This window comes from Canis lupus, chromosome 2 (assembly GCF_011100685.1).
Source record: "Canis lupus familiaris isolate Mischka breed German Shepherd chromosome 2, alternate assembly UU_Cfam_GSD_1.0, whole genome shotgun sequence".
NCBI classification, from domain to species: Eukaryota; Metazoa; Chordata; class Mammalia; order Carnivora; family Canidae; genus Canis; species Canis lupus.
This window is the reverse complement of record NC_049223.1, coordinates 75,294,275-75,317,931: the sequence shown is the minus strand read 5'-3', so window position 1 is coordinate 75,317,931 and position 23,657 is coordinate 75,294,275. Positions and strand designations below refer to the sequence as shown.

General features: G+C 54.3%; 1 protein-coding gene across 2 annotated transcripts; it reads right to left on the bottom strand.

Moving 5' to 3' along the window:
* Positions 1 to 273: 273 nt before the first annotated feature.
* E2F2 (E2F transcription factor 2) lies at positions 274 to 22,589 on the bottom strand. Of its 2 annotated transcripts, none has more exons than XM_038531630.1 (7): positions 22,338 to 22,589; positions 16,482 to 16,587; positions 14,042 to 14,261; positions 13,208 to 13,366; positions 12,083 to 12,197; positions 9,919 to 10,111; positions 274 to 3,732 (listed from the first exon to the last, which is right to left on the bottom strand). In XM_038531630.1, exons 1-7 carry the CDS (start codon positions 22,587 to 22,589, stop codon positions 3,443 to 3,445), a joined length of 1,335 nt encoding a protein of 444 aa, XP_038387558.1. In that variant the 3' UTR covers positions 274 to 3,442. The 2 variants fall into 2 exon arrangements, with proteins under 2 accessions (XP_038387558.1, XP_038387559.1); XM_038531631.1 differs by lacking the exon at positions 22,338 to 22,589 and adding an exon at positions 16,998 to 18,261.
* Positions 22,590 to 23,657: the final 1,068 nt, after the last annotated feature.

Below are 23,657 nucleotides of genomic sequence, written 5' to 3'. Positions count from 1 at the left end.
TGGGATGGAGAAGAATGGGTAGCCAGCTTGCCAAGCAGTCCAGGTGAGAGGGGATGGTGGCAGAGCAGGGGAGGTGCTCACATTTTAAATCTGGGTGCTGCTAACTCTTCAGTGGCTTAATAGTAAATTTTCAGGCTTGGTAATAAGCCAATGTGAGAAAGAGGGGCTGTTTCTGGGGAGAAACCAGCCAGGTGGTCAGGATAATCCCCACCTTCGACCTGAGAGGACCAGATCCACACCACACTCAGTAATGATTTTCAGAAAGCACAAGAGTCAAGGTGTCTAGAGTTGCCATTTAATGCCCAATTATCACAACAGGAGGTTTACATGGTGCTCATCAAGGCAAGACCCAGTGTAAAACCAGCCCAGAGGTAAAAGACCTGTATAGGGTCCCAGCACAGGGACCAGGTTCCCTTGGGCCTAATCACCCTTGAGACACATGTGCCGTATACAAAGCTTCTTCCCTCACCCAGGAACCAGCAGGCTGGCTGGGCTTCTGGTCACCCAGGGTCCTCGTGGGAGAACAGCGTCCTGGGATGAGGTGGGGACCCTGGGACACAATGATGAGAACCAGACAGCTGCTTGCAAACAACCCCAAAAAGGTTTTCACTTCAAATGCACTAAAGCCACACGGCACTCGGATGTGGGAACACCCCAACGCTTTTACTAAGAACCAAACACAGGGAAGAACGGAGGTTGAGAACACTTGGGGAGGGAAAGTCAAGTCAAAACCATCCCAGAACCAGCTTTCTGATTTTCACAATCCCCCTCTTCCTCCCACAGCAAACACTGGTCCAACCACAGCATTGCTGTGGAGAAGGGACACCACCATGCTAGTCTAGAGAACACTTTTAATGGAAAGGGAAATGGGAGCGTGTCCCTGGTTTGAGGAAATCTCTCTGAATCTCCAACTCTACGCTCCCTGGAGCCCCTGAGCCTCTGGCGGCCCTGGGGACACAGGTGACTTGGGGGTCAGAGAGCAAAGTGGCTTTTCTTCAACCCCTAGTTCTAAAGTTTACATGGCCCCTAAAGGAAATAACCATCCAAAATGCATTCTTACAGCACTTGATGGAACTCTGAGAGGTTTCAAGTGTGTCACTGGCAAGAAAGAGGCGTGAGCTTGTCACTCCCCACAGTCTGCAGCTTGGCCTGGGTGGTCCAGTCCCGGGGCCGGGCAGGGTGTGGAGGGGATAGCCCAGGATGGAGGCAGCTGCTCAGGGCACAGGCCACGGGCCCAAGGGGCAGCCCCTCTGTCCAGCACTATGTCTGGGCATTTGGGGAATGAGCTTGCATTCTGGCCAGACTTTACTATTAAACCCATTCCCAGTGGGTCCTGCAGGCCTCTTCTCCCTTTTCTCTGATTTAATTCTAGGAGAAAACTCTAGACAGAGCCAAAGGCATGGAAGTCAAACATCGGTCTTCAGAGATGGGACATGGGTAAATGGCAGCCCCCCAGACCACAGAACAGCAAGGCCATCTCGGCCGGACTCCCATGCCCCTCTGCCCCCATGCACATTCCACGCATCACTCCCATCCCCTGCCCAAGGGCCAAGGTCATCCCTTGACTCTGGATGTGGTGGGCTTCCAAAGAGATTTCTGATGAGACTCCTGAGTGTCTCTGGGGAGGGGAGGCCAAAGCATTTCCATAAAGCAGACAAAATTAGCCCTGTTTCCAGGGCTGGGCAACTGTGACCTGTCGACGATTCCTATGAGGGCATAGTTTGGGGCCAAGGGAAGTTGCGAAAATGACAAGGTATGACTGTCCCCGTATGGGAATTAGCTCACATCAGACCCCCCCTCTAAAGAAGTCCACCTCCCAAACTTCAGATGCCAGCTTCTGGTCAGCAAAGGAACAATCCCATGAGGCCAACTACATATTTAAAACCAACTTAATGCTACAAACTTAAAAAAAAAAAAAAAAAAAAAGTGCTGCCCAGCTGAGCCCCTGAGGAAACCTAGCTCCCTGAGGGTGGGTGGCAGGCCTCTTAGACCACCATCCCGGGTGGCCTCTCTCCAAAGGGCACAGCCTTGGTTCAGCCCAGGGCAGCCCCGCCCCAAGTTGGGTGGGGAGGAGAGCTGATCCCCTCCCCTACACCCACACCCAAATGGGCCTCAGAGACACTGTGGGATGGACAAGCCTCTGGGTGGGACGTGGCGGGGCGGGGGCGGAGAGCAAGAGACCTCAGGACCCTGAGACAGGTAACATAAGCCAGTCTCCCCATTAGCTGCCAAGGTCTGATCTGCAGTGAAGACTCCTCCTGTCAGCCCTGTGGCATTCCCTTGACAAAAGGAGCCAAAATGCCACCAAGTCCTGGTCACCTCCGTCCTGGGGGGACGAGGAAGGTCTGTGTGACAGTGGGTGTGGAGAGAGGAGATCTTCAAAAGAACGACTCCTTGAATAAACAAAAAAGTCCTTCTAGGGAGGGGATGATAGTACCAGCAGCTACCAGAGGGGGTGCTTTCTGGCAGTTTCTTGTTTTAATCCCATCTTTCTCTATGGGGGACTGCCGCTCCCTCCCTCACTGTAAGACACCCCTTGTCCCAAGCAAGAGGCAAAAATGGAGGAAAAGTGCCCTAGGCAGCCACTCTAGCTGCTTCCACGCTCCTGTCTGTGCCTCCCCGGGGGCTCTTCAGTGCTGACTCCCTGGAGGGTCACTATGCTCTAAGGGGAAGGAGAGGTAGGGAATTCCATAGGAGCCGCCCCTGGGATGGCTCCCGGCAGCCATCTCTGAGACAGAGGAGACCAGGAGTCCAAGGCTGCGCCTCAGCTGGAGACCAGGGGCAGGAGAAGCCAAAGGGCCTGTGGCCACCACCTACTGGCATTATGAGGCCTAAGTGCAAGTAGCCTTCTAGCAGACTGGACGGCTCCCCAGCGACCCAGCCCACTGCTGCGGGGAAATCCGGGAGGCGGCCTGAGGCCCTGGAAGCCCCAGCCGGCCCTTGGACAGTAGACCGCACTGGGCCTGTCTGAGAAGTCTTACTAGAAACTAGAACAATCTCCCTGCTAAAAACTCAGGGAAGACAAACAAACAAAACTCAACCTGAAATAAATACAAAGGCATTAAGTGCTTCTTGATAAATTCAGGGTCCTAATTCTATCCCTGGTCCCAAAGCCAAAGGCAGGGGCAGGGCCTTTCCCTGGACTTGGCTGCCTCACCTGTGGCCCTTCACGTCAGAGGTCAGAGGTCAGAAGCTGGACGGGCCTTCCCAGGCCCAGCTTCCATCAGGAAAGAGAGGACCCAAACCCTGATACACTCCTCCCCCAGATCCTCTACATGCCCGCACCCCGAGACAGCTTCGGCTGGCTGGGGGGCAAGACAGAGAAGAGGCCCCCATACCCTGAGGGCAACACCTTGTGTCCCACGTCCCTGTGCGGGCAGAGGGCCTGTCCATCTGTGAGGAGGTAGAGACAGGGCGGGCTGCTGACGGCAGGCAAGGCCACTCAATTAATCAGCAGGTCCCCGAGGTCATAGGAGTCGAAGAGGTCACTGATGCCCTCACCCCCATCCAGGCCCCACAGGTAGTCGTCCTGGTCCAAGGGCGGGGAGAAGCTGATCAGGGGAGAGCTGCATGGCAGGGTTGGGGACAGGAACTGGTCCTCAGTCTGCTGCAGAAGTGGGTGTGGCAGCTCCAGCATGCTGTCGGTGGCCTCCAGGGGGACAAGCGGTGGTGGCGGTGGTGGTGGCGGTGGGGCTGGCGGCTGCAGAACCTGTTGGGGAGTCAGCGCTGGCGCTGGAGACAAGCAGACAGAGGTCATACCTGGACCTGGAGCACAAGAACAGTTCTCCTGTTCTCTGGACGACTGTGCATCCTCTTCTCTCCTGCCACACACCCAGTGACACGGGACACCCTCCCTCTCTGGGCACAGCTCTAGCCACCGCCCTCATTCTCCCACACTCTCTCTCCAACTCTTGAAGGAGGTGGGATCTCTTGCTCCCCAAATCCTACCCCTTGGGGCGTCTGGAAGTTGGAAGAGCCTGTGACTCTTGATCTCAGGGTTGTGAGTTTGAGCTCCCCACCGGATGTGGAGATTACTTAAAAGTAAAAATCTTTAAATAAAACAAAAAAATCCTACCCACTTGCACCATCAAAGCTCTGGACGCTGAAAGCACAGTCTCTGTTTCCTGCATCACCAAATTTCTTTCTCTCCCAGATCATTCCCATCATCGCACAGACACATTCTGAGGTCTCCTAAAAAGCATCCTCCCCGACCTCATGACTCTTTCCAATTCCCACCCAGTTGACTGCTCCTTTTTATAGCAAAATTTCTCAAGAATTGCCTGTACTTACCCTCCACTTCCCCCCATCATGATTCATTCTTCAACCCCTCCAACCTGGGGTCTGTCCCCACCATGCCACTCAACCAGTGACCTCCTATCACTAGACCTAATAGTCAGTTCTCGGCCTCATCTTACTTGACCGTCCAGCATAATCTGGCGAAGTTATTCACACCCTTCTGGAAACACCTTCTTTACTTGGCTCTAGTACACTAGATTCTCCTGGCTTTCTTTTCTTTTTTCTTTTTTTCTGGTTTTCTTTTTAAACCTCCTTGGCGGGCAGCCCAGATGGCTCAGCGGTTTAGTGCCGCCTTCAGCCCAGGGCGTGATCCTGGAGGCCCGGGATCGAGTCCCACGTCAGGCTTCCTGCATGGAGCGGGCTTCTCCCTCTGCCTGTGTCTCCCCCGCCCCCCCCCCCACCCCTCTGTGTCTCTCATGAATAAATAAATAAAATCTTTTTTTTTTAAGATTTTATTTATTTATTCATGAGAGACACAGAGAGAGAGAGGCAGAGACACAGGCAGAGACACAGATACCTCTGCCTAGGTATCTCAGCTAACCCCAGAACTTAGCATGTCAAAACCAAACTCCTCAAAACCAAACTCCCCTCAATTAAGGGACCACTACCCACTCAGCTGCCTAAGCCAAAAGGCCCGAGAATCACACATAATCCTGCCATTTCCACAGCATCCTGCCCAGCAGTGAGATGGGTCACTGCCACAACCGAATGAATTCTGCAAGCTGCCCATTTCTCTCCAGTTCTACCACTGTGACGCTTGTCTAGCCCATCGTCTCCCACCAGAGTGTGACTGGGGCCTCCTTACCGGTCACCTTGCCTCGACTCTGCTCTAGCTTAAAAATGGCTGGGAAGAAAATCCAGGTTCCACCGGGGATGAGAAGACTCTGCATGATCCAGTGCCTGCCTGACTTCCTGCTCCCTCTGTCCTGCCTCCCTCTGCTCACACTCAGCCTCTCCAGCGACACTGGCTTGGCTGTTTGGAGCACACCAAGTGCATTTCTCCTTAGAGGTCACAGGGTGACTTGCTACACAGGAACAAGGAATAGGCACCGGGACCCCCGTCCCCCACATATCCTGATGCCCAGAATCTCACCATTGGAGTCATGCCTTAAGCCCCAACCAAGCATTCCTTGGAAAATACAGCTGTGCTGGTGTGTCCGCCTGCTTGATCAGCCCCTCACTCACCTGAGTGTGTCTGTGGGCAAGTGACCTAATGTGGACGAGCCTCTGCTTCTTCATCTCTAAAATGGGGGTGATCCTACCCACCTCACAGGGTTGCTGAGAGGATTCAGTGAAAAGTGCTGCCCTCGTCAGTGAGAAGAGCTCCAGTTTACCAAGGGCTTACCATGGCTGGCTCTGTGCTCAAGGAGAGGCGTGTTTCACCTCCTCAGACACTCAAGTGGCCCCACAGGAGGTGAAATTGTGACCCCTATTTACAGATGAGGAAATAGAGGCTCAAAGGAGCCAAGTAAATATATTTGAGTGAAAAAAAATGCAATGTTTCTTTAGCATGTTGCTGAGACCTGCAGGGGTTCTAGAAGGCCTGGCTTGGGAGGAGGGGACGGACCCAGCTGGGACCCCAGCCCCACCCCTCACTAGCCTCAGTGTTCTCTGAGGAGAAGTGAGGCTCCACCTCCCCAACATGCTGAACAGCAGGGAGATAAGGCGCGTGGAAGCTTCTGCTGTGGGCCTGGCCGGACCTTGCTCTCTGGCGCTGTTCATCACACCCACAAGGGCGGTGCTCTTCATCCTGTCTAGGCCTGCACCACACTCTGATGGCTCAGACTCACTTTGGTATCTCCAAACCACACAGAGCAGGCGGCTGGTTCACAGAAGCTTTTTAAAAAATCACATTCATGGGACACCTGGGTGGCTCAGCGGTTGAGCGTCTGCCTTCGGCCCAGGGCGTGATCCTGGAGTTCTGGGATCAAGTCCCACATTGGGCTCCTTGCATGGAGCCTGCTTCTCCCTCTGCCTGTGTCTCTGCCTCTGTGTGTGTGTGTGTCTTTCATAAATAAATAAAATCTTTAAAAAAATAAAAATTAAAAATCACATTCATGCTGTCTCACTCCCTGTAACCCACCCAGTAATCATGAGGGCTTTAAATGTCCTGGTTTTAGAGACGGGAGAAGAGTGGCTCTGAGGGGCTGAGACACCAAGTCACAGTGAGATGCAAACTCAATTCCCTGTCTCCCAGCGTCAACTCTGGCGCTGTAGCCACACTTAGGTTTACCTCAGAATGTCAGAGCCTGGAGCGATGTTAGAGGCAACGCTTAACCAAAACCCTTCTGTTACAGACGAGAGACACTGATGTCCCAGGGGGTAGTGATTGCCCCTGGGGATGCCAGAACCTGGGTCCCAAGACCAGGTATGGCTCCTGGTGCTCAGACCTCAAAATGACTGCTTCAGACCAGACTGAGTGTGGGGGGGGGGGGGGGGGGGGGGGGAGGCGCACGTGCATGCCTTCCAGGAAATGTCCTTCTGTTCCCTTTGCCAGGGACATCACTAAGAGACCACATGGTGGGACGCCTGGGTGGCTCAGTGGTTGAGCGTCTGCCTTCAGCTCAGGGCGTGATCCCAGGGTCCCGGGATTGAGTCCCACATTGGGGTCCCTGCATGGAGCCTGCTTCTCCCTCTACCTGTGTCTCTGCCTCTCTCTGTGTGTCTCTCATGGATAAATAAGTAAAATCTTAAAAAAAGGGGGGGGGGCAGCCCCGGTGGCGGGGCTTTAAAACCTTTAGGAAAGGTTTTAAAACCTTAAAAAAATAAAAAGAGAGAGAGAGAGAGACCACATGACAAGGGTGGAGAGGGCACCCATGGCACGAGCCCTGGCATAGAGCTGGCTTCTGGGCCCCCACCAAGTGCTCTGTCAGCCTCTACTTCTTCTGGGAGAACAGCTGTTCTGTAAAACCCAGGTTAAAACCTCACCCTTGCTTATGCTGGAGGGTCCCCACCTCTGCCCCAGGTCTCCAAGGACATCTGACGTGAACGTGGTTCTAACCTGAAGAGCTGTGCTCTTGTTGACAGCAGAGTGAGAAAGCAGAGCAGAGGAGGAGGGAACACAGGGTGGGGCACAGGTCTGGAGTGGGAGATAGGCCCTGGGAGGTGCCCGGAAGGGCAGATGGCTGGTGCAGGGACAAGCCCGGGTCCCCTGACCAGACCAGGACACAGGAGAGGTCACCAGAGAAGAACTGGAGGGAGGGGAGCATCTGGGTTCTTGTCCAAGCTTTGCCACCAACTTACTGTGTGACCTTAGGGAAGTCGCTTGCCCTCTCTGAACTTCAGCTTATTCATGTGTAAAACGAAGGGCTAGGGGATCCCTGGGTGGTGCAGCGGTTTGGCGCCTGCCTTTGGCCCAGGGCACGATCCTGGAGACCCGAGATCAAATCCCACATCGGGCTCCCGGTGCATGGAGCCTGCTTCTCCCTCTGCCTGTGTCTCTGCCTCTGTCTCTGTCTCTCTCTCTCTCTGTGACTATCATAAATAAAACAAAACAAACAAACAAACAAACAAACAAACAAAAAACAAAGGGCTGGGTTGGCTCAGGGCTCAGCAAACTTCTGTAAAGGGCCAGATGGTATTTTAGGATTGGCGGGATACTTACAGTCCCCGTCACTTTCTTCCCATCCCCTAACTCTTTAAAAACATGAAAACCGGGATCCCTGGGTGGCCCAGCAGTTTAGCACCACCTTCAGCCCAGGGTGTGATCCTGGAGACCCAGGATCGAGTCCCACATTGGGCTCCCAGCATGGAGCCTGCTTCTCCCGTTGCCTATGTCTCTGCCTCTCTCTCTCTCTCTCAGTCTCTCATGAATAAATAAATAAAATCTTTAAATAAATAAATAAAAACATGAAAACCTTTAATAGCTCATGGGCCCCTTAAAAACAGGCCAGCTCTCGCCTGCAGGCAGCAGTTCGTGGACCCTTTGACTTAAAGAAATGGAATCCAGCCTCTGTTCTGGAGACGCCCCACCAAGCCTCTTCCATCAGACCTGCTTGAGCTCCGGTTTGTTTAAACACCAGGGTTCTACTGAAAGGGATTCTGCTGCTAAAATAAACAGAAATTTGGGATCCCCGCGTGACTCAGCGGTTTAGCACCTGCCTTCGGCCCAGGGTGTGATCCTGGAGACCCGGGATCGAGTCCTGCATCGGGCTCCCTGCATGGAGCCTGCTTCTCCCTCTGCCTGTGTCTCTCTGCCTCTCTCTCTCTCTCTGTCTCTCATGAATAAATAAATAAAATCTTAAAAAAAAAAAAAAAAAAGAAAGTTGAACAATAGCCTCCATGGCCTCAAAGTTGCTGTCAGTCTGACGTGATGCATGATGCCAGTAAAGGGCAAAAACCATCCTGGGGGGCTGGTAGGGGGCTTCCCAGGCTCTCATTTCCATTCCTTCCAGACTCCTCCCCCGGACCTCTCCTTGCCTATCTGCCCCCTGGTGACTGCCGCAGGCTTCCAGCCACCCAACCACGTAAGGCCAGCTTTAGCTGTATGGCCCGCCTCCCAGACAGGGTCAGCTCAGCCGCCCCTTCCTTGATTTATTCCAAGCTCACGGAGAGAGGACTCGGCTAGGAGTGTGGAGACCAAGGGTCAAGACACAGTTCTGCTCTCTCCTAACTAGGAGAACTTGGGCAAGTCGCATCATCTCTCTGCCTCAGTTTATTTACCTCTAACCTGGGAACAGTTATGCCTACCTCAAGAATTGCTACAAAGAATAATGTGACAGTAGCTGGACCTTGTATGTAGTTGTGGTTTAAACAATCTTAGTTACAGAGAAAAATAATAAAATAAAGATAAAATTAATTAATTAAAAAAAATCTTAGTTGAACTTTCCTTCCCAAAATCTGTAGTTATGGGGCACCTGGGTGGCTTAGTGGTTGAGCATCTACCTTTGGGTTGGGTCGTGATTCCAGGGGCCTGGGATTGAGTCCCGCATCGGGCTCCCCACCAAGAGCCTGCTTCTCTCTCTGCCTGTGTCTCTGTCTCTCTCTCTCTGTCTCTTATGAGTAAATAAAAATAAAATCTTTAGGGATGCCTGGGTGGCTCAATGGTTGAGCGTCTGGCTTTGGCTCAAGGCGTGATCCTGGAGTCCCAGGATCAAGTCCCACATCGGGCCCCCTACATGGAGACTGCTTCTCCTTCTGCCTGTGTCTCTGCCTCTCTCTGTGTGTCTCTCATGAATAAATAAATAAAATCTTAAAAAAAAAAAAGGAAAAAAGAAGTGTGGTTCTAGCAGTTGTGGCTGATTTACATTGATAAGAATAGCTAGCAGTACTGCCAGGCACTGTTCCAAGTGCTTTACCTATATTCATTCATTCAATTCTCACATCCTAGGAAGTAGATACTCGTAGTTACGACGCCCAACTTACAGATGAGGTTAAGGCAAAGCGGGGTTAGGTGATGTGTCCAAGGTCACATAGCTGGTAACTGGAAGTGCTGGGATTCAAACCCAGGACCCCTCTGCCCCAGAGCACCATCAGCTACCCATTGAGACAAGAACACGCATGCTTTATAAAGTGTAAATGGCAAGCTGGCCCTTCGCTGCCCAACAAATGTTGGCACGTAAGAGGAAACTCTAAGGCTGGTTGCCCTCCCCACCTCCTGTCCCTCTGGACAGAGGGTCCTACCTGAAGATGCCACGGGGTCTGTCATCCCAGGGTCAGTGCTGCTGCTGGGCTGGGTGGAGTCAGGGCTGGGGCCAAGGGTGGAGGCTGGGGGGAGGCGCTCCTTGGCAGGACTGTCCGGGTCCTGAACCTCCTCTGGGCACAGGTAGACTTCGATGGGCCCCTGGGTGCTCTTCAGATAGATCTGCAGGTTCTCCTAGAGGCAGAAGAGAATCCAGGTCACGGCTCTGGGCAGCAGGGCACTGACTCACGGATTGGGGTATACGGATGGACATCCATAGACCCCATCCATGTGAGCAAGCTCAACTCCTGAGCTGGGCCCTGCCGCCTGCCCCATCTGACCTGTGGCGGGCATCTGCTCCTTCTGCCTGTCTGGTCCCCAAGCTCCCTTCTTTGAGGGAGAATATCTTGATTTTCCTTTGAGAAACCACTCCACTCCTATTCTCAAGTCACGTAGTTGAGAGCGGGGGGGGGACAACACCTTTCCCAACCACACCAGGTGAGCTTGGGGTGCAGGCTGGGAAAATCACAGTGATGGTGACTTGTTCAGGGAAGCACATGACTCAGCTCAGTCCACAAGCGTCAGACCCAGGACTCATGCCGGACTTGGAAATGGAAACCCCCTTCCCAACTGGCCCCCCACCTCCAGCTGGTCTCACACGAAAGCTACCGTTGCCACCGGAAGAGGGGAGCCCGCCTGGGAATGGATGCAGCACAAAGAATGGCAGAGGAAGACAGAGGGCATGGGGTGAACCGAAAGTCAGTTTGAGCTCTAGTTTGAGTTTGAACTCTACACCTATCAGTTTGAGCTCTACATCTAGCCCTGCCTGCAATTTCCAAATCTCCCCTCTGGATCTGTCACCCCCCCCTCCCTCCCCCCCACTTAAGCCATTTGGACTGGGCTTTGAAACCAAGAGTCCTGATATTTGGCTTTCCCCTCTCCTGCTTCTTCCCTCCCATGATCAACTACACACGTGCCATTCTAATACGCACATCTCCCCCTATTTCCCCTAACAAAAATCCTGTTCATTCTTTAGGACTCAATACATGTAACCATCTATGGGCTCTTCCTCCAGCTGTCCTTTCTCTGGGCCCTCACAGCACCTTTAAGTCTATAAATGGCAGCATGACTGCTTGCTTGGGTCTTTTTCCCACGAGGTCCTGAGCTCCTTCACAGCAAGGGTGGGGTCTCATTTATTTTAATGTCCTTCCATTAATCGAATTATTTCTTGAGCACGTATTATGTGTCCAGCTCTGGGCTGGGAGTGCCACCGGAAATGCAACATGCTTTTGTAGAGCTTACACTCTAATAGGTAAACTACAACGTAATCACATAATCACCAGTATATCCCAGAAATGGAGGTTAAGTGCCATAGAAAAGCCCAGGTAGTTATGAAATCTGGGGGGTAATCGGGGAAGGCTTCCTTGAGGAAGTGATTTTGAATTGAGACCTGTAGGATGAACAGCAGTAAAGCCGGCAGGGAAAGGGAAGAGCACTTCAGTGGGAGAGAGGGTAGCAGAAGGTCTTATACTGGAGATGAGCTTAATGTGGTGGGGACACTGCAGAAAAGTCAGTGTGGCTGAAGCAAAGCACAATGAGAGAAGAGGCAGGGTGAGGTCAGAGCACAGAGGGCCTCATAAGGGAGTATTAAGAATTGTGGTCTTGGGATGCCTCGGTGGCTCAGCGGTTGAGCGTCTGCCTTTGGCTCAGGTCCTGATCCCAGGATTGGGGATCGAGTCTCACATTGGGCTCCCTGCATGGAGCCTACTTCTCCCTCTGCCTATGTCTCTGCTTCTCTCTGTGTGTCTCTCATCGATAAATAAAATCTTAAAAAAAAAAAAAAAAAGAATTGTGGTCTTGAACCTAGGCATGGTTAGTAGGATTACGGTGAGCACAAATACCACGGTATGTGGGATTCAGGACAGCAGGGGCTGGTGGGATGCAGAAAGATGCCAGGACCGGAGATTTTCTTGGGCCAGTATCTGACGTCTCTTGTCCTTTCCAGCTTCTACTGTCTCTGCCCTAGATCAGAGACCACCAATCCTGCTCTGGGCACCAGAATGGATCTGGGAAGCGTGAGGCCAGGCAGTGCCAGGGACAGAGCCTACAGAGCAGCCTGGGACCCTCCTAACCCTGCTCTCCACCAAATGCTCCCCCCCCACTCACCTCGTTCCTGTCAGGCACTTCCAGTCTTGTCTGTGGAGGGGCCTTGACAGCAATCACCGTCTGTTCCTTAAAGTTGCCAACGGCACGGATGTCCTGGTAAGTCACATAGGCCAGTGTAGAGGCAGGAGAGTCAAGAGAAGCAACTGGTGAAAATTCAAACCCCAGGGGCACCTGGGTGGCTCAGTGGGTCCAGCGTCTGCCTTCTACTCAGGCTGTAGTCCCGGGGTCCTGGGGAGCCTGCTTCTCCCTCTCCCCTGTCCTGCTCATGCTCCCTCTCTCTTTCAAATAAATAAAATCTTAAAAAGAAAAAAATGCTCCAATAGCAACAATTTCATGTGGATCAAGCAAATAGGGAGGATTTGTAAACATTAAGAACTGTCTATGGGGGACACTTGGGTGGCTCAGTGGTTGGGTGGCTGCCTTCGGCTCAGGTCGTGATCCTGGGATCCAGGATCAAGTCCCACATTGGGGGACTTGTCTGTCTTCTGTCAGACTTCTGTCTCTGCCTCTATCTCTGTGTCTCTCATGAATCAATCAATCAATCAAACTGTCTATGGTGGGGGCACCTGGGTGGCTCAGTCGGTGAAGCATCTGCCTTCAGCTCAGGTTGTGATCTCAGGGTCCTGGGATTGAGTCCCTACATCGAGCTCCCTGCTCAGCGGGGTGCATGCTTCTCCCTCTGCCTCTGTTGCTCCCTTTTGCTTGTGGTTTCTCACTCTCTCTGTCAAGTGAATGAATAAAATATTTAAAAACAAACTGTCTATGGTGATAATTCTAAGTGGAAGAAAGCTGGATATAAAATGTTGTGTATAGCAGGCCCACGCTATGTTTAATCACCTGTACCCTGTGTATAGTATAGGTAAGTGACAATGGCTGTGTTAGGTGGCAACGGTTTCTCTCTTTCCTCCATTTTTCAGATGTAAAGAAATGGACTTACTTTTGTGATGAGAGTAACTTTGATAGACTTGTGAGAAAAAGCCAAGGAGGAAGGAAGACACAGACCTGCCAGACCCGGAGGGCGAGTTAGCCTGTGCAGGGAGGTACCACACGAACTCAGGATAGATCTGAGCATGCAACAGGGCCCTGCTCCCTGACCCCCCACCACCCCACCACCAGACAGGATATCTCTTGTTGGCCTTGTCCTCAGTCAGGTGCTTGAAGTTCAGGGAGCAGCTCTGGATGAGCTGGTCCAAGGCCTGCTCCATGCTCATCAGCTCCTTCAGCTCCTGCCCCAGCTGCTGCTGCTTCCCAGGCCGGGTGGGGTCTTCGAACATTCCCCTGCCTCTGGGAACAGAGCAGTCCCCCCAGTTCAGTCTCAGTCCACATCCAGGGGCATCCACCCCAGGGCTGCAGGGCAGACCTGCACAGATGGCGAGGAACCCCAGAATGAGGCCATTCGCATGGTCTACACAGTGCCCCCTGGGTTGTGCCAATCAGTGGTCCTGCCTCGCTTCCAGGGAGCTGCTAGGAATTGGAACTTGAAGTTCGGGGGTTGGGCTAGGGAAAAGAAACAAGTCAAGCCTGATCCCTCTTTTGAGGGGCTCTCAACACTGTCCACCCTATGTCCCAGCCTCCCCCAAATGCCTTGTCTGGATTCTCTTAGGGTCATGCCAGGGGCTACAGGTCTGCTCTGGTCTTTGCAGGAGGAAAGGAGCCCGGAGGACTCATATCTCAGAGCTGGAAGGAGCGTGGGTATGGTCCAGCTCCCAGGAGACTTTCCTAAGCTAGAAGACAGGAATCTTGAGATTCCTAACTCAAGAGGATCTGGGTCCTCTTAGGTCTTTACATGTCCTAGAAATGCCTCTTAAATACACTGGCTCTGCTCCCAGCATGCAAGCCTATCAGATTATTGCTCTCAGCTCCAGCCCTGACACACACCCATTGGATATCACCCCCCCCTCACTTTCACCCATGACGTGTGCACCCACTGGTGCCATTGGCCCCAGCCCAGGCACTCACACCCACTGGATGTTGTTCTTGGCCTTCTTACGGATGAGCTGGATACCCTCCAGCACATTGGTGATGTCGTAGATGCGCCGCTTCTGCACGTCCAGCACCTCGGCCGCCCAGTTCAGGTCCAGGACCCCATCCTTGGATTCACTCAGGAGGTAAATGAACTTCTTCGTGAGCAGCCCCAGCGACGTGTCATACCGAGTCTTCTCTCCAGGGGACTTGGGGGCTGAGGAGGAAAGGGCCCCAGTTACTACTCAGGGAGAGCCAACCTGGGGTCCACTGAGCTGGACCCATTAAGGACCACCCTTCACAAGAACACAGGAGCGACCACTTTCCAGTTTACAGAGCACTGTGAGGCAGGAGGTCATTCGCCACCACTGTCCAGGCAGGGAGCCTGATACCTAGAGAGGGAGCGACTTGTTTAAGGCCTCACAGGTAGGGGCAGGGGCAGGATGGAAACCAAGCGTCCTAACTGCTGGTTCAGAGCATCTTTCCACCATAGCTCAGGGCAGCCATAGCAACACCACCACCACAACCACCACCAAATACTGTGTGTAGGTCACGGTTCCAAGCACTTTCCATAGACAACAAATTTAATCTTACAACACCCTATAAGTCTGCTGTACAGCCATCCCCATTTTATGGATGAGAAGACCAAGGAACAGACAGGGAAAGCAACTCGCTCGGCTCACTCAGCTAGAAAGTGACAAAGCTGGGATTTAAATCCAGGGTCTCCAGAGTCTTTCTTCTTAACCATTCCCCTCTCCTGCCAGCTACGTCAGGAATCTGGAATTAGGTAGATGGAGAAACAGGACGATGCGCCAGGACTCAAGAGCATTTTTAGACTTGCTTTTTCTTTCCACCTGTAGCCTGATAATGATTATCTGAAAGGAATCAGTCCTCTACTATCAAATAGGGCAGGTTCATGAAAAAAGATCCTTTCTTAATGAGGTTGATGTCACAAGACCACATCCCAGCTGCAGCATCTTAAACCGCAAGAGGACTTTGGCAATCAAGTGACTTGCAAATCATACAGCAAGCTCGTGGCCAAAGGAGTTCTGGAAACTGAGTTTTGGAGAGCCTCAGATTCCTCCAGAAGGGGACTTTACGATCCGTCCACATCCGGGTGGCAGGCATTTGGCACACAGGCTGCTTCTGTCAGGTTTCGCACCCTTGGCAGACACTACTAACGGATCAGCGTGCTTACTATCTCTCAATAAAATTCTCCAGGCAGCCTCCACCGATCAACAGACGGGAGGGCCAACTTTCTGATCTAGCTGTGCTTCGTTTTACAGACGAGATAGCCAAGGCTCACAAGAGGAGTGACCAGAGTCCTCATGCTTCCCACCTAAGAACATACTTTCTTCATGGGGGCCTTTGACCCCCTCCCCCCAAACTATTGTTTCCCTCTCAGTTTCTAAAACTCCGACTGGAATCAGGGTATTGACTGAACATATCAGGAGGAAGCAGCAGAAATTCCTGGCGGCTTAGCTTTCAAAAGGCACCCACCCGGGCAGCCCCTGGATCTTCATCTCTGAGCCTGCTGAGTTAGAATAATCCAGGCTTCACTTCCCTTTGAATCACTCACTGAGCTCTCTGCCTGTGGGAGAAAGACCCTGGTTAGCCCTGCTCCTCTTTAAGCTGGATTCTCTCTTTTTAATTTTTTTTAATTTTTTAAATGATTTTACTTATTTATTCATGAGAGACACAGAGAGAAAGAAAGGCAGAGACACAGGCAGAGGGAGAAGCAGGCTCCATGCAGGGAGCCCGACGGGGGACTCGATCCCAGGTCTCCAGGATCACACCCTGGAATGAAGGCAGGTGCTAAACCGCTGAGCCACCCAGGGATCCTGATTCTCTCTTTTTTAAAGATTTTATTTATTTCTATGACAGAGCACAAGCAGGGGAAGTGGTAGCTTGAGGGAGAGAGAGAAGCAGACTCCCAGCTGAGCACGGAGCCCGACATAGGACTCGATCCCAGGACCCTGGGATCATGACCTGAATCAAAGGCAGATGCTCAACCGACTGAGCCACCCAGGCACCCCTGGGTTCTCTCTTTTAGAAAAGGTCAGACTGAACAAAACATAAACTTTTAAAAAAAAAGAAAAGCTCCCAAGTACAACACCAGCCATCACGTTCTGGTCACGAGAGTGGCATATGGCGTGGGAGAAGCAGTGCTGGCTTGGGTTGGAGTCCTGACCCCCACTCACCAGCAGTGTGCCCTTGGGCAAGTCACACAAGCTGCCTCCTCAGTGAAAGGGGGATAGTGTGCCCTACAGGCAGGTCCCCTGAGAGAGCACAGAGGCATCTGCTTTGTAAACCGGGAAGTGCGCCACAAATAGGCTCCTGATGATGTGGGTGAGGCTGCTGCTGCCCTCTGCCCCTGCCCGCCCAGCTTGCCCTCGGAACCCCCCACCCCCGCCCCCACCCCATAAGCTGGGCTTACTTCTGGGGCTGGGAAGGCCCTCCACTCTAATGCACTTCCCCTTGGGAGTCCGGAATTCAGGGATGGCTGGCCTCCCGATCCCCTCCAGGTCCAGCTTCCTTTTGGCCTTGGAGACAGGAGAGAGAGAGGCAGAGTTTGAGAATCATTCTCCTTCAGTCTCCCCCCCACCCCAAGTCGGGGAAAAGAGGCCACCAGCAGCTGCTTTCTCTGCCTCGATTTACCCCCAGTCCTGGTGAAACCTCATTGCACTTGGTGAGGACCCAGCAGCGACTGGCCAAGTGAGCCTCCAGGGGAAAGGGAGTCCCATTTTCGGAGGAGCACACGACACTCTCATCCTGAGGCCCAGGTACTCGAAGGTTACGGAAGCCAGTCTGGCCAAGACCTCAAGGTTCCTTAATTACAGGCCCCAGGGTCACTTCTACATCCGCCACCCCCCACCCCCACGCCCAGAGGATGATGCAGGGAGGAAGGAGTGGGTAGGACTCAAACCACATCAGGCTGGGGAGAGCCTCCCACCCCAGCAAGTGCAAAAGCAGCTGGCCCGCCTGCCCTGGTGCCCATCACAGCCCCACAGCTGGCCCTTATCAGGGTGGGGCTGGGCATCCGCCCGGGCCCAGGGGACTTCCTGGCTCAGTGCCACACCCCAGGGAGGTGCCCACTTCGGGAAGCAGAGCAAACATTCCCCACCCCCATGTTTGGGCTCCAGCTCCAGGGCCCCGGGGCCCCAGGGCCTCCTGAATAGACTCCATTTGCCATTCTTTCTTTGCCGAGAGGGGCAGACAATGAATCCTTCCCCTGCATCTCAAGGACAAACAGCTGAGGTCCCCCTGCTCCCCCTGCCTGTTCCCGCCAAGCTTGGGAAACACCTGCTGGGGAAATCAAACCACAGACCCATCTGCTCTTCTCCACCCCGCTGCCACCAGGCCCCAATTAGGCCCAGAAGCTGCACTGGCCCGGAAGGGGCCTCTCTCCTGCTAGGGCTGGGCAGGGGCAGGGCTAGGCTACTGGGGCACTGGGGCACAGGTCAGAGGCCTGGACCTGACTCTCCCGGCTCCTTCACGGGCTTGCTGTGTGTGTGGGACTCGGGGAAGCGCTCCACATCCAGGAGCCTCAGTTTCCTCCTCTGTAAAATGGAGCAGAGAACACCCACCTTGAGGGACCGTGGTGAGGAATCAAGGAGATAAGTCCTGCAAAGTGCTCAGCCTGTGGCTCAGCACACAGTAGGTGTTCAGAACATACAGAGTCCCTTCCCTGAAATCCAGGCTTGGTGTCTTCCTTGACACACCCTTCAGGGGCCACCAAGCCTATTTTCTTCCTCTTCCCTAATCACCCAGACACCTCTAAGTTGGTTGGGGCAGAGAGGTCTATTTTAACCTTTGACAGTGAGGTCATGCTCGGCAGGGCTGAGACTTCTAACTGCTGCTGAGCACAGCTGGGGTGACAGGTGTGGGAAGTGGTGACAGCTCTTCCGGCCATCAGCTCCCCTCCCCGCTCCTGCCTCCTCCAGGAAGTCCTCCCGGACTGATTCCAGGTCTGACCCCAAAGCCACATACTAGGCTGTCTCAGCTCTATCCCACACCCATTCCCTGAGAATTTGCTGGAGTTTGAGCAAAGGCCTGGCTATGCCCACCTGCTCCCATTACTTTATGCAGGCATACCAGTTCCCTCCATCTCACTGTCCCTCCCCTTGTCCTATACCTCTCCTTCTTTTGAGAAGCCTGGATATGAGGCTTCCACCCCTAGCCAAACCTGGACATGATCCAAACACTTCCCTGCTCATTCCTCTTGAAGTCTCTCTGGAATATTCTTTTTTTTTTTTTTAAAGATTTATTTATTTATTTATTTATTTATTTATTTATTTATTTATTTATGATAGACAGAGAGAGAGAGAGAGAGAGAGAGAGAAGCAGAGACACAGGAGGAGGGAGAAGCAGGCTCCATGCCGGGAGACCGACGCGGGACTCGATCCCGGGACTCCAGGACCGCGCCCTGGGCCAAAGGCAGGCGCCAAACCGCTGAGCCACCCAGGGATCCCCTGGAATATTCTTTTCTTAACCTCTCAGCTGCTGAATCCCAGATTCTAGGGAATGTGACCTATCTTGTCTCTAGAGAAAGGCCCAGTCATTCATTGAGATCTTCCACATGCCCCGGGCTAAGCCCCAACATTCAGCGCCTCACAGAGTCTCCCCAGCACTGCCAACCCCCATTTAACAGCTGAAGTAACCGGGACTTGGCGAGCACCAAGGTCTTTATCAATCCTGGTCAAAGTTGTCCATCCCAGGACCGTGCACACATCCCTCAAGAAGAATGCCAAGAGCAAGGAGAGGAAGGGAAGTCAAGCTGAGTTCTACCTGAGGCAGAGCCGGGACAGCCCAGAGTCACCCCAACCAGGTCCACCTCCCCCGCCCAACAGGAGCCAGGCCCTGCTGAGTTCACAGAACACAGGAGGAAGAACCTCACTACCTGAAGAGCGGGTACAAGATAGGAAGGACCTTGAACAGAATATCTGCATCGGGCCTATCACGTGCTCATCAGTCCTGCAACATCAGTATTGGCAATCTCTCCTTGCAGATGAGAAGTGGAGACTCAGAGAGGGTAAGACACATGCCCAAGGTCACACGGGCAAAGAGTAGAGCCAGAGTTTAAACCCAGGACTGTCTGGCCCCCAAACCACATACTAGGCCATCTCAGCTCTATCCCATGACCATTCCCCAGAATTTTCTGCAGTTTGAGCAAAGACCTGGCTGTGCCCACCTTCCCCCATTACTTTATGCAGACATACCAGTTCCCTCCGTTTCTCAGTCCCTTCCCTTATCCTATACCTCAAGCAGCAAAATGTCCCTCTTCCAAGGCCATCTCCCTGATACCTTAGGGCATAGCCCACAGATGGGCCTGGGCCTACAGAACAGAGGTGGCAAAAGACAAGCCCAGAAAGATGAGAGCCAAGGAGAGCCTGAGCAAAGGCCTGGGAGTCACATCCATGGGGGTTCCCACCTGGGCCTGCCTCCTTCTTAGCTGGGGGAGCTCAGCAAGTCAGTTGACCTCTGGAGCCCCACCTGTGAAGTGGGGATATCTGCTCCACCTCGTCCGGGATTCAGCGACAGTGCTGCAAAGCGCTTTGCTCACACAAGGAAGCTGCTATCACTAAAGCCCCAGGGGTACCAGCATGGGGGGAGTTCAGAGGTAAACTGAAAAAAAGAGAGATGTGCCAAGAGCCCAGGCCAGCCTGGCTCTAACCTGGACCCTCCTAGGAGGCAGCCCCTTTGGCTGTTTCTTAAAGGCCTGGTTAGGATTCGAACTCCCCCTGCCAACCCCAAGGGAGAAGAGCAAAGCTCCTTCCTCCGGCAGCACCAGAAGCCAGAGGGTCAGAGACTACCAGACACAACCTCACCATGTTGTGGGACTCGAAGGTGGGACTCGAAGGTGGGGAAGAGAATTGCCCAAGGTCACACAGGGCATAGAGCCAGGCTTCTCCTAAGCCCTGAGTCCTAATTTAGACGACGGGGGTAGGAGCAAGTGTTCCAGACCCCAGCTTTACCACTCCATAGCCTGCATTTCCACATCTGACCCGCCTTGTATGGTTCTTCCTTAAAATGTTCCTTTGCTTTCATAGTTCTCAGGGGGACTTTGGAAAAGACAGACAAAAGGAAGGAGAACTGTGCAGAATCCTTTCACAGTTCCCGGCAAAAATGAAACCGAATACGTGATGTGCCTGGCAGGACTAGGGACCCCATAGAGGAGCATCCCAAGCCTTCCCCGGAGGGTGCTGGAAAGAGCCTCAGACAAGGAGTGAGGAGACCAGGGCCCAGGCCTTCATTCTGCCGTTGAACTTGGTTGCCATCTCTGAGGTCCCTTTAAACAGCAGCTCCCCAACAAATCCTGCTCACCCTGCACTTTGCAGCCTGGCCACAAAACAGTGGCCACACCCAGGGTTGGGTTTGGAGCTGTTCCAGGTCACACCCTGGTAAAATGAGTAAGCAGGGGGCCAGGCCTGCCCACAGGGCTGGGGGCCATGGGGCATCTGACAGGAGAGGGGGCTCTGGGCCTGGCAAGCCTCTAGGGTAGTCTGATGTAAGGAGACTCTCCCACTTCTTGGCTTGTGACTTGGACAAGTGACTTCACGTCTCTGCTCAGTTTCCTCATCTGTAAGATGCCTCATCCCAGGCATCTTGGCCGAGATAACGAATGTGAAGAGTGCCAAGCAGTGCCTGGCACACAAGAGGCGTTCAGTAAAAGAGAACCATTCTTGCTGTGATCACGGAGCCCCTCTGGGAGGGAGCTACAGACAGATGCACCCGGGCTCCTCTGGGAGGGAAGCAGTTCAAAACCACAGCTGTTACTGAAACGCAGCCACTGAAACCCCGCCTGAGCGCCTGAAAGCAGCTGGCCAGAGGAGACTGCACCCGCCACTGAGCCCCTTCCCCGGGGGCAAGCCAGCTCCTCGGTCAGGCAGTCCTGGGAAAGTCACGGCTCCAGAGAAGAAACTGATGACCACCAGCCTTGGTCATATATCACCCTGTATGACCTTGGACAGATCACATCCTCACTCTGCGCCTCAGTTTCTCCCTGGAGCTACTCATGCCTCCTACTTCACAGGGTACAAAACTGGTTTAGGCTGTAAAATGCTGAACATAAGAGAGATAACCCATTGTCAGTTATCTTTGGCTGCTTGATCTACAAAATGGGAATAGCACCCCTGCCTCCTTCCTCCTAGTTGGAAATCATGAGCAGGAAGAGGTTCTGGAAAGTTTAGAGCCTTGAGCACCGGCAAAGCAAGATTCCAGTAGCAGGGAGCATGTATCCAGGGAGGACTGGGGGTCTGTGTCTGCTCACTGACCCGGGTCCGAGCAGATGCCTCTACGGCAGTGAGGGATGGTCTTATCTCTGCACCTGACTATTCACCACTCACAACTAAGCAAACTGCAACAGCCCCACCTCCCCTCCCTGGAGCCTCTTTCCAAAACCCAGGACCTGGAGCTGGAAATGACCCGAGATGAGTTAGCCCAAGGACCCCATGTACACATGCATTTTCAAGAAAGGGAAATCTAAGTCCGGACTGGAGCCAAGACTTGTCCAAGAACACAGTAAATTAGTGGCAGTCAGGACCAGAAACCAGGCTCCCCACCCAGCACCCAGTTCCCCCAGGGCTTTTCCCACCCCACCCACCCCTTCCCTATGGTTGTTTCCATTCTCAAGGGCTCCAGGAATTCCACTCCCACAAAACACACCCTGTACCTAGTGCCACCACACTTTGGGCCCTCCCTGGCAATGGCCCCTGGGGGGCTTGAGAAAGGAAATGTCCATCTGAATAGGCAACCCAGGGGCCTGCCCCCAACTTGCACCTGCTACTCGCTGTCTGGGAGGGCGGATAATTGGGAAAGAGTTGGCTGTGCTGGAAATCTGAAGTCTGTCCAAGCCGGACTGGACCTAAGAGACACTCCAACCCTGCCCCCGTTTTCAAGTCCCCCTAGGTCAAGCCCTATACCTGGACGGTAGCAGATGCCCACTACCGGCTTCTGGACCACACAATGAATGAATGAAGGAATGGTGGCAATGTCGCCTCCGTGGACCTCCCCAAGGTCACACGGTGCCCTGGGGGGTAGTGGGCTGGGTCTCCACACTCCTCCATCCAGTGTTCACGCCACTCCACGGCACAGGATGAGGTTATTTCATCCAAGCCCGAAACGGAAAGGCTCTTCTACTCAGACGTGCAGGGCAGCGGGGCGCTCTGGAAGCTGCAAGCTCTCTCTTCCCTCCCGAACTCCTCCTGGGTCCCAGGCGCTCCTCCCTCCTTCCCCGCACCCGCAACAGCACAGGGAGAAGCGGGGGGCGGCGGGGGCAGGTCCCCAGCATTACCGGCAGCCGGCCAGCCGGCACGCAGCGCACCGCTTGGCCCTCGGGTCCGTGCGGGGTGGCGTCGAGGCAGGTGCCGGCCGCCGCAGGGGGAGGCACGGTCTGCGGGTACAGCGAGGTGCAGTAGGTGGCGGTGGCCGGGCAGAGCTGGGGGCTGCTGAGGCCGGGCGGCCACGGCTCGGTAGGGCTCATCGCGGGCAGTGCCTTGGAGGGCGGCCCGGCGGCTGCAGCCGGGGCCCGGGGCCCCCGCAGCATGGCGAGCGCCGCGCCCCCTCCCCACCCGGGCTGGCGCGCCGCGGGCACCTGCGGGCTCGGGACCCGCGGAGGCTCACACGGCCGGAGGCATGGCGCGGCGCCGGGGAAGCCGCCAATGGACGCCCGCGGGGCACGGCCGGACCCTCCCCTCCTGGCCGGCCGCCGAGCCCAGGGCGCTTGGAGATCCCCGCTTGGAGATCGCCCCGCGGCGGCGGCGGCGGGGGCGGCGGGGGCGGCGGGGGCGGCGGCACGGCCGGGGCTGGCCCGCCCCGAGGGAGGGCGGCGGCGACCCCGCACCGCCCCGCGCCCGCGGACGGCCTCGGCGCTTAGGGTCCGGCCGGCTCCCCGCAGGGGTCTCTGCGGGCGCCGGGCGCTCGGAGGAGAGGCGGAGCGCGCAGGCGGGGAAGGGGGGCCGATTGCACCGACTCCCTCTCGTCCGGCTCTCAAGCCTTTCTCTGCCTCCTTTTTTTCTTCTTCTTCTTTTTTTTTTTTTTTTTTAGCGCCAAACTGCGTGCCGCGAAATTCGGATCTCCCGCGGAAAACGCCGCGCTCTGATTGGCCGCCGCGACAGGCACAGGCTCCACCCCCCGGAAAGGACCCGTCCCCCTCGGCAGCGATTGCAACACGAGCTGTGCTGCTTAAAGGGGCCGCCGCACCTGCTGGCGCCCGCGCGCCCCGGCCCTAGCAGCCCGCCCACCGGGCTGGGAGGCTGGTTTGCGTCCCTCGGTGCAGAAGCCACCGGAGCGGCGCGGGACCGGCTGAGGAATAGGCCCGTGTTGCCCCGGAGGTGGCGAATTTGCACACGGAGTCCTGTCCCGAGCCCAGACATTACCCAGGCCGAAGGCCTTTGGTTAATTTGCATGGTTGCTTACTTAGCACATATGCCTTTTTTTTTTTTTTTAAGATTTTATTTATTTATTCATGAGAGACACACACAGAGAGAGGCAGAGACACAGGCAGAGGGAGAAGCAGGCTCCCTGCAGGGAGCCCGATGTGGGACTCGATCCCAGAACTCCAGGATCAGGCGCTCAACCGCTGAGTCACTCAGGCTGCCTCACATATGCTTTT

Excerpts from the sequence above, each read along its gene's own strand:
- E2F2 (XM_038531630.1), bottom strand. The coding sequence starts at position 22,589 with ATGCTGCGGGGGCCCCGGGCCCCGGCTGCAGCCGCCGGGCCGCCCTCC. Across the intron at positions 16,588-22,337 it reads TGCCGGCTGGCCGGCTGCCG|GCCAAAAGGAAGCTGGACCT; the intron begins GTAATGCTGGGG and ends CCTGTCTCCAAG. Across the intron at positions 12,198-13,207 it reads GAGGACAAGGCCAACAAGAG|ACTGGCCTATGTGACTTACC; the intron begins ATATCCTGTCTG and ends TCCTGCCTCTAC.